We start from the raw sequence: 9,063 nt of genomic DNA on the forward strand, positions 1-9,063 counted from the left end.
TTTACATATTTTTATAGAAATAGAATTATAGTATTTTTCTCATCATTGATGTCTGATTTCTAGTAAACTTCGTAAAACTTCGTCTAAAACAGAATATCATATATGTCCATTTAACATATCTTCGTGTCCACATACTAAAGGGAACAAATTCAATGTAAGATTTTCATTTTCTCTTTTCCTAACTTTTCAATCAGCAAGAAAGCTTCACACGTAGATAGGCAGACGGAATCTAGCACTAAGACAATTAGTTCTTTGTCTTTAAAATATATCTGTAATCAGAAATAATCAGGTTTCTAAGTCAACGCAATCAAACGATACGAGCATTTACTTATGCATTGATTCTGCAGAATTGTATAAAATTCTATAGTGTATTTCCAGGGGACCCATAGTTATTCATCACGAATCACGAGTATTTTATAGAAAAAAAATCATTACAAACTTATATTTGTAGTTACTCATACGAAATGAGTGCATAGGGCAAACTTAAAATTATCAATTCTTATAAGTTGTACTTCCATTCACCTAAAGTCCTGAATTTGGTACGAAAGGTTTTTATAAACTTTAGTTTTTTTTTAGATTTTCATTTATAATCCATTAGCGTGGCCAGTCAACATGTCAGTGAGGATACCGATATTGAACAAAGAGTATGAAGTATTTGATTCTAAAGGTCAGAGTAAATACATGTTTGTTTTTACCTTTAATAGTAGGGTAAGACAGTCCACGCCTTATGTGCCGCCCAATTCTCGAGGTATTGCGTATTGAAAGGCAGACAGAAGAAGTGTTGTTGCTTTGTTTGTTGTTGTGTGGTAATCGTATCCACAACTGTCGTTATATCTAATTATATTAATTATCTAAATCAACGATTTGAAAATTGTTGTTTTTTTTTTAAAAGAAGTAAAGCGAACATAGATACTTAAATCAGTAGCTAATTTTATAATGTAAATCATAATAAATCAGGAGCTCATTTTAAGACTAAACTAAAATGTAATGTGATTTTAAATATCATTTCTGAAAAAAGGGTTATGTAATAAATTATAGGTTAATCAATAATAAAGGCAGCTTGGCAGGCGATATCACAATTTATGTTAACAGTAACTGAGCGAAAGAAAAATGCAACAGCATTGAATTCTGCACACAAAACGTAATGTCTGGAAATTGAACCTTAACATTACATACTATGTGGTTGTGCCTGCTATGCGGGATAAAATGTTAAGCTGAATAAAAGTGGACAAAAATCTTTCGTGTTTGTACCTAATATATAAAATATATTTTTCACAGGGTCAAAAATAAAAGCGACTATTATGAAAATATCTAATGAAATATTCAAAATTCCAAACAGACAGGATACAAGTCACGAATTAGTATACATTGCTAAAATACCACCAATAGGTCTCAGTTCTTATAACATAATAGCTAAAAGAACAAAACGATCATTGATCAAAAAGCTAAGTAAAAATCAACAAAAAACTTATTTCTTGCGCCAAGTTGCTAATAATAAGTCAATTTTTGATGACGATGATTTCGATGAAACTACTACAGATAATAAAATTGATTTTGCGAATATTAATAAAGAAGTTGTTAGTATTGATGAAACTTCCAGTGTAGTAACACCTAGAATTACAGCTACTATACTTAATTATACTAAAGAAAACACATTCGAAACGACAACTACAGTGAAAAAAAATACTGCCAAAGTTAATTCTGTGCGGGTTTATGAAAAAACAAAGAAAGATGAAGCAAAATATTATTATGTGGAATCTAAAGACAGTTTTATAAGGAATCAGGTAATAATGTTATACTATGTAAGCGCGACGGATGTGGGGCTGGTGAATGAATTAATTCCGTTTCCTCGATCTAAGCAAAATAAAACAGCGCGTTGAGTTCTGCCCACTCATCTCGTAAGGTCTCGAAAATTCAAGGCAAGGCAAGGTTACGTGGGGAACGAAGTGTCGTTATACTAAAATCGCTCTGCCTACCCCGCTATATGCGGGACACATGGTGAAGCTTTCTTGGTAATGATTTTTTAATATTTTTCAGTATATACGAATAAATTTGGATGCATACAGAAAATTATCCACAATGACTCTTTCAAATGGCATCAACGTAACATTAGATATTCAATATTATTACTACATTTCTGATGAACCTCACGAGAATACCACGAAAATCGATCCAGGCGCATACATTTTCCGCGCTAAGGAGTCGAACCCAATACCAATTATAGACTATATTGATACTAAAATCTATAAAAATGATGTGGTTGAGGAAATTCATTGTAAATATTCGAATTATGCTAGTTTTGTTGCCAAGTTGTATAAGGATAGTCCGATTTTGGAGATAGATTGGACTGTAGGACCAGCGCCTATAGAGGATGGTTTGTATTATTTTTATTTTCTTATTTAAAGCTGTCTAGATTAGTTAGACTGTACACGTGATGATTGAGGGTTCGATTTACAGGCAAAAAATAAGCCTAAAAATAAAACCTTAACCCAAAGAGATCTGAACTAATGAAAAGGCCGCACTAGAAATTATCTCTAGGTACGCCCATGCTCTACGGTATCCAGAAAGCGAAGCATATTTTACGTTAATTTTTGTGACAAAATCATTAAATTTGAATTTTAGCACTCGGCAAAGAAATCTTTATAAGATACACGACGAATTTATTAAACAACGGCGTTTTCTACACTGATTCTAACGGAAGACAAACGATCAAAAGAATAAAAAACACTAGGGCGATGTATGAACCCTATAATTTTGATCCCATTGCTGGTAAGTTCATTGTAAATGGTTCAGGATATTTATTTCATACTCTCTTTCAACTGCGCCTTCGTCTGCGTAGTCAAATAAAATATTCTAAATCTCTCTTTTACAAATTATACTTTCAGGCAACTTCTATCCTGTAACAACAAGGATATACGTAGAGGATATGAGAAGAAATCTTCGTTTTTCTATTTTCAATGACAGAGCTCAAGGAGGAGCTTCCATTTTGGAAGGAACGATCGATCTAATGATCCTTCGTCGATTATTCACAGATGATAATAAAATACAAGCGTTTCTCAATGAAACTGAGTATGGACAAGGGCTTATAGTACGCGGAAGTCATTATTTATATCTAACTAAGGCTAATTTCAAACAAAACAGGCTCTTCGAAAAGAAATTATCAAAAGAAATCGAGTTAAAACCGCAAATTTTTATCGCTGTAAATGATAAATGGTCCAACAATTATAAAACGTTTACAGGGCTAAAATCAAAATTACCATTTGGTGTACATATTCTTAGTTTGGAAAAAATAAACAATGCTCTATTATTGCGTATAGAAAACTATTTGGAAAAGACTGAAGTCGTAAAAAACAAAGTTAAGTATGTAGATTTAAATGAAATATTTGTTAATATTAAAATTATTAGCCTTGCTGAAACTACTTTAGGTGGACATATACTTAAAGATGATTGGATGCCAATAAAATGGGAAAACAAAGGCGGTTTTGTCGATAATTTTAATGATTTTTATGGAAATAATGTAACAGAAGTGAAAAAAAGAAAGTATGAAGAAATTATAAGAGATAATGAAGAAGTACTTCAAGGAGTTACTTTAGTTCCACAACAAATAAGAACATTTATAATTGAATATAAATATATAGAAAAGAAATTATAAGTAAAATTTTATATGTATGTATATAAATTAAATTTTGTAATATATGTTTTAATTTTTAAAAAGGTGATTTAATTTTTCATATTTTTAAGAGACAGCTTAAAATTAATAATGAAATATTACTATTTTTTTTATATTAAGTAGGTACAATATGCTTAACCAACGACTAAATTAAATGTTAACTGTTTAGGTTTCCAAACATGTGTGTTAAATTTCCTAGGTATAATATGCTTATCCACAACGAAACTGAAGCCTTGGACTGATGACAAAAAAATTATCAAAATCGGTTCAGTAGTTTCACAGGTGGCGCCCTTGCCACTGGTGCTATCCTCTTAAGCAGCCACTTAATCCTTGCTCTTTCTCAGGGACAAAGTACCCACTTCCCTCCCCAACCAGTGTCGCTGTAGAGTCAGTAGGGCTAATAGCATTAATTTCAAGATAGAATAATTGTAAATCACACTCAACAATTATTAATATCTTTAAAGATTCAGTATATGAAGCCAAAATAAATGAAAAATTAAAAGTAAACAAAAAAGATACATTTACTTTTATACTTATTAAAAGTAACATACATATAAATATAATACACGAGATTTCATTTAAAACTTCTCTTGGCTTTGGCCTCGGCCGCGTCACTTGCTTCAACAAAAGTTCTTTTCAACTTGTTCTTGCGGCTCTCTCTGTAATTAGCAGATACTTTCTCCGCTAGTTTTGCTATTCTTTTCATTGTTTGTGGAGGGTATCTGGAAATAAAATTAGAATAAAAGATGAAGTAAAAAAGAAAAGAATAAAATAAAATTAGACTCCCAACACTTAACGAACAATGTTTTGAGAGTTCGGTGACATGTGAAAAATGAAGTTTATGGAGTGTCTTAACACTAGATTCCCTCTGCGTACTCGACTAAATTTAGGATACAGCATAAAGCTAAAGAATAATTACCTGCACCCAAGAAATTCAATATTAGTAAATAATTGTGCAAGCGTTATGAGTTCATCTTCTGGGAAATCATCTTTGTGCTGTAACATAAAGCTGCGTCGCACTGCCCATTGTTCTTCTGATTCATGTTCAGATCTTAGAGAATCCACGTCTATTGAGGGCTTCATTTTATTTATTTAGACTCTTAAATTGTTGTTTAATATTCTGTAATTGTTAAGTAAAGAAATAAATACTTCAAATTAAATTATACTACCAAATAACTGTTAAAGTTGAATTTGATATACAGTACATTAATATGCACACTAAATATGTGAAGTGTCGATAAACAAATAGATTAATTGCTTTTAATATTTATTTTAGACTCACCCTACATTTGGCAGGGTAGACAGAGGGAACCTTGTGTTAAGACACTTGTTTACTCAGGCACCAATCAATTTGCGAGAGTTTTGAGTTTGAAAGGAAGAACTCAACACCGTACTTTGTCTACCAGAGAAGAGTATGAATAAATGCGTTTATTTTATTACTCCTAAGCATATAAATACAAGTAGGCACAATTTTTTTTATACAAATCTGTAATACTTAATTAAGAATAAAAATATAAGCAATATGACTTAATAATTTCTTTGTATAACAAACCTTTTTTAGTCATATAATTTTATTTATACCTAATATGCAAAAAAACTAAGCACTGTATTTTATTCAAAATATCACGACCACGACAACATATAACATTAATTTTGACAATGACATTAGTAAGGGTATCTGTACTCATATATTTTTTCTATAGACATTCCGTCATAAGTGAGTGACATAAAACACAATAATAGAAATATAACCTTAAAATTATGTTCATTTTTATTTTGAATTGATGAATATGTAAGGAAAACAGTTATTTATATCCTTATATTTAAAAGAATATATATATTCAAGTAAGGTAATTTCTTTATTTTAATTGAAGGAAATAAGAAGGCATAACACTTGTCCTAAACTAAAATAAGACCGATCATTTACTTCACAGTTTATTAATCTGATTTACTATTGTGTTCTTATAATAAAAACATTTTAAAGACAATATACACTGAAAACTAAAATTTCAGCCAATAAATTGAACAGTTATTGTGTACCAACTTTGTTGAAGTAAATTTAAAGGCCTAACTCCAATAGTAAAAAATACATTTAAATCTGTTGAACTATTTCTGAGATTAGTGTGCACAAACACACAGACAAACCAACAAACAGACAAAAAATTTAAATATTATTGAATTGTAATAGAATGTTAATTGTTAATTGAATGTTGTTTAAGGTTGATGAGTCCAATAATAGATTTTCTAATATATTTCCTAAATCCAGGCAGCTTTCACTTATAATTTTATTATAATGTATACATAACTTCTGATTTATATTCATTGTATATCCTGCCTATCTCATAGCACTAAGCTTTATAGTAGGGTAGGCAGAGGGAACCCAGTGTTATGACAATCCATTCTCTGCTTACTTAAAACTATAAACACATAATTAATATTATGATATTTACAGATTTAAAATGGCTGAAACATTAAAATTACAATTACAATTTGGAGGTGGAGCCGAGTTACTTTTTGATAAAATAAAGAAAAGAGAAATTGAATTGCCACTATTAAAAAAATGTTTTCCAGATAGTGTTAATAAGAAATGGACCATAAAAGAACTTTTAATTTGGATAAAAGATAATTTGTTGAGGGAGCGGCCTGAGTTGTTTTTGCAGGTTGATTTTTATTACATTTCTATCATTATTTGAGTTAAATTAAATTACTTATTCCTTCATAGCATGGTAGGAAAAATAATCCTAGTAAACTTATTAATACACTCCATTCTTCAACTTGAATTTTCATTGCTTGTTAAGCGACAGTACTGAACACTGCCTTGTCTAATAGCATAGACATTATTAAATAAATCAAATATGATTATTTGAATAACAATTGCCTCCCACATAATCACAAGTGCTTTAATTATAATCCCTAACCCTAGGTCCCCAGGTTACTCTGATATTTAACACCAAGCTTTGCCTTGTTACCAGAGTGAGGAAGTGTAAAATATTAAATATTTCATTTCCAAGAGTGAGAGTCAAATTTACATTCTTTGCATTTACAATCACTTATGCCCCTGCTCCACAGGTAAGTACTGTATATGTTGTGAGCTCATTTGCTATTTTATATATTTTCACATTTCACATTATTTAATATTTTTATTTATTCAACATTTTTATTATTTCAGGGTGATTCTGTCAGACCCGGTATATTAGTTCTCATAAATGATGCAGATTGGGAATTGTTTGGTGAATTAGAATATGAAATTCAAGAGAATGATATTATAATGTTCATATCCACATTACATGGAGGCTGAATAACTTGTTATTTTTGCCTTTTTATTTGTGTCATTTGACAAATGTCAAATTTTCGTTCTTTTTATCTGTAAATTTTTAAGATACTGAAAATAAAATGTATTATTATTTTTTTTATTAATTAACATTTTTAAAGTGTTATTCCACATTTTAAAAAGAAAATAGTAGAAACATTAAAATTACAATTTGAAGATAAAGCTGATTTACTCTTCCATAGCAAAATGGTTCAGGACAATATAATATATTGCGTAGTGTATGGTGTTTGCTCAGACTTCACGTCACAAGCGACGCCATGACACTTTCGACGAAATTTGAATTTAAATATTTTTTTTTTAGTAATAAATCTTAGTTTTATGCAAAACTATTATAGACATTGTAATTTTAATATATTTCCCAACATTATGGTACAAATTCAATATATTGCCATGCCTATTCGTAACAAAATAAGATTTTTTCCCGTGTATTGTAATAGATATCCTTCATCCATAAAAAAATAAAGTTGGCAACACTGAGTATACTATTTTAGTTGCTATGTTGCTAACTTGATATTGTCGAATTCAATATCTTAGTTGTCAATTTAAATGTCATCTATGTTTGATAACAAAATAACCTCAAAATATATATTTTTTGTTTATTTAAATTTATAAACAGAAATAAATTTGTAATAATGGATTATAAGGATCAATGTAGAACATGCTTAAGTAGTAATAAAGAAATGCGGCACATCCAGTCAGTTCTATCGGTTGCTGGAGACGGCGTCCGCTTATCTCATATATTGGAACAAATTTATAATTACACTGTAATATTATTATTTTAATTGTAATATTCTGTCTTTGTTTCATCATTTTAATATCATATTTGGTACTTTCTTTCAGTTACCCCCGGATGATTTACTACCTGATAGAATTTGTATAAACTGTGTTCATCAGTTAACAATATCATATTCATTTAAAACAATAATTGAAGCCAGCGCAAAAACATTAGCTGAAAGCATAAATTTTTCGGATACATCCAGCAATAACAATGATTCCTCTATTGAATCTAACGATCTTAGGCCTATAGAAATATTTCAAAAGAAGCGAAACAAAAAATCACTTAAAGTGCAAACAGAACCTACATTATTTGATTATAAATCATTATTTTGTGTAGAATGTAAGGCAGAATTCCATTCAAAAAAATCTCTTTATGATCACTGTAATACTAATCATACTGTTAAGTCAACTGTAGGCCGCTATTGTAGTTACTGTAATGAAAAATTTGAGGACTTTCGTTCCTTAGTGTTACATAGAAGATTGCATATAAAACCCTTTATTTGTGAGAATTGTTGGCAAGGTTTTTATGATACAGATGAGCTAAAAAATCATTTATGTCAGCCTGATTTAGATAATAAGGATATTTATAAACATGAGAGAAGGAAGAAACAGTGTGATCAGTGCGGCAAGTCCTATCTTCCTGGATATTTAAGGGTACATATGTTGACACATGGCAATGTCCTAGCCTATAGTTGCAAATATTGCCCTAAAAAGTTCAAAACACGCTGCATCTTAAATTCACATACACTATGGAATCATATTAGAACTAGAAATTATAAATGTGATATTTGCGATGCAACATTCATATCATCAAGTTCTAGAGGCGCTCATATAAGACAAAGCCATTTGAAAGAGAAGAAGTATGCCTGTGATAGTTGTGATAAGAGATTTTTCTCAAAATCCAAATTACGAGGGCATTCTTTTAGTCATACTAGTGTCAAAAAATTTCATTGTGACTTGTGTAATAAGTCTTATCAATTAAAACATAGCTTGAAAATACATATGAAGTCACATTCTAAAAAATGACATTAGATATTTTAAATTTATAACATAATGTTGATGATTGACTGTTATTATAAGTAAACTATGTTGATAATGCATTAAATGTTTGGTTTATTTGTCCCTACTAATATAAATTGAAAAATGGAAAAAGAATTTAAAATAACTGTGCAACACACATTTGTTTGAATATGCTAGGATTATTGCATGTTTACATCACAATATTTATTTACATTTAAATTTTCATTTCTTTGCTCTGGTGTCGACGTAAAGAGCGTCGAGTTTT

General features: G+C 29.9%; 4 protein-coding genes across 10 annotated transcripts; 3 read left to right on the forward strand and 1 right to left on the reverse strand.

Annotated features, from left to right (window-relative positions):
- The first annotated feature begins 58 nt into the window (after nucleotides 1–58).
- Nucleotides 59–3,729, forward strand: LOC146538496 (lysosomal alpha-mannosidase-like). The gene is made up of 5 exons (XM_085186899.1): nucleotides 59–667; nucleotides 1,279–1,784; nucleotides 2,038–2,374; nucleotides 2,623–2,769; nucleotides 2,886–3,729. Exons 1-5 carry the CDS (start codon nucleotides 613–615, stop codon nucleotides 3,650–3,652), a joined length of 1,812 nt encoding a protein of 603 aa, XP_085043025.1. The 5' UTR covers nucleotides 59–612; the 3' UTR covers nucleotides 3,653–3,729.
- Nucleotides 1,300–5,365, reverse strand: LOC146538497 (partner of xrn-2 protein 1-like). 5 transcript variants are annotated; one of them, XM_085186909.1, is made up of 4 exons: nucleotides 5,223–5,365; nucleotides 4,590–4,790; nucleotides 4,222–4,392; nucleotides 1,300–2,897 (listed from the first exon to the last, which is right to left on the reverse strand). In XM_085186909.1, the coding sequence occupies exons 2-3, from the start codon at nucleotides 4,751–4,753 to the stop codon at nucleotides 4,245–4,247; spliced, it is 312 nt and encodes a 103-aa protein (XP_085043035.1). In that variant the 5' UTR covers nucleotides 4,754–4,790; nucleotides 5,223–5,365; the 3' UTR covers nucleotides 1,300–2,897; nucleotides 4,222–4,244. The 5 variants fall into 5 exon arrangements, with proteins under 5 accessions (XP_085043035.1, XP_085043034.1, XP_085043036.1 ...); XM_085186908.1 differs by lacking the exon at nucleotides 1,300–2,897 and having other exon boundaries at nucleotides 4,174–4,392; XM_085186910.1 differs by lacking the exons at nucleotides 1,300–2,897; nucleotides 5,223–5,365 and adding an exon at nucleotides 4,953–5,095 and having other exon boundaries at nucleotides 4,174–4,392.
- Nucleotides 5,366–5,380: 15 nt separating this feature from the next.
- Nucleotides 5,381–7,087, forward strand: Urm1 (Ubiquitin-related modifier 1). 3 transcript variants are annotated; one of them, XM_085186904.1, is made up of 3 exons: nucleotides 5,381–5,520; nucleotides 6,123–6,330; nucleotides 6,840–7,087. In XM_085186904.1, the coding sequence occupies exons 2-3, from the start codon at nucleotides 6,130–6,132 to the stop codon at nucleotides 6,966–6,968; spliced, it is 330 nt and encodes a 109-aa protein (XP_085043030.1). In that variant the 5' UTR covers nucleotides 5,381–5,520; nucleotides 6,123–6,129; the 3' UTR covers nucleotides 6,969–7,087. The 3 variants fall into 3 exon arrangements, with proteins under 3 accessions (XP_085043030.1, XP_085043031.1, XP_085043029.1); XM_085186905.1 differs by having other exon boundaries at nucleotides 5,381–5,515; XM_085186903.1 differs by having other exon boundaries at nucleotides 5,394–5,462.
- A 36-nt stretch (nucleotides 7,088–7,123) lies between these two features.
- LOC146538499 (uncharacterized) lies at nucleotides 7,124–8,883 on the forward strand. Its single transcript, XM_085186901.1, has 2 exons — nucleotides 7,124–7,765; nucleotides 7,842–8,883. The coding sequence occupies exons 1-2, from the start codon at nucleotides 7,634–7,636 to the stop codon at nucleotides 8,802–8,804; spliced, it is 1,095 nt and encodes a 364-aa protein (XP_085043027.1). The 5' UTR covers nucleotides 7,124–7,633; the 3' UTR covers nucleotides 8,805–8,883.
- The last annotated feature ends 180 nt before the right edge of the window (nucleotides 8,884–9,063 follow it).

Source organism: Heliconius melpomene, chromosome 6 (assembly GCF_056956725.1).
Source record: "Heliconius melpomene rosina isolate 202511_hmr_F chromosome 6, ASM5695672v1, whole genome shotgun sequence".
Classification (NCBI taxonomy): domain Eukaryota; kingdom Metazoa; phylum Arthropoda; class Insecta; order Lepidoptera; family Nymphalidae; genus Heliconius; species Heliconius melpomene.

Coding starts and splice junctions, on each gene's coding strand:
- LOC146538496 (XM_085186899.1), top strand. CDS start 613: ATGTCAGTGAGGATACCGATATTGAACAAAGAGTATGAAGTATTTGAT. Junction 1,785..2,037: donor ACAGTTTTATAAGGAATCAG/GTAATAATGTTA, acceptor AATATTTTTCAG/TATATACGAATAAATTTGGA. Junction 2,770..2,885: donor TAATTTTGATCCCATTGCTG/GTAAGTTCATTG, acceptor TTATACTTTCAG/GCAACTTCTATCCTGTAACA.
- LOC146538497 (XM_085186909.1), bottom strand. CDS start 4,753: ATGAAGCCCTCAATAGACGTGGATTCTCTAAGATCTGAACATGAATCA. Junction 4,393..4,589: donor ATTGAATTTCTTGGGTGCAG/GTAATTATTCTT, acceptor TTTTATTTCCAG/ATACCCTCCACAAACAATGA.
- Urm1 (XM_085186903.1), top strand. Junction 6,331..6,839: donor GGCCTGAGTTGTTTTTGCAG/GTTGATTTTTAT, acceptor TTATTATTTCAG/GGTGATTCTGTCAGACCCGG.
- LOC146538499 (XM_085186901.1), top strand. CDS start 7,634: ATGGATTATAAGGATCAATGTAGAACATGCTTAAGTAGTAATAAAGAA. Junction 7,766..7,841: donor AACAAATTTATAATTACACT/GTAATATTATTA, acceptor ACTTTCTTTCAG/TTACCCCCGGATGATTTACT.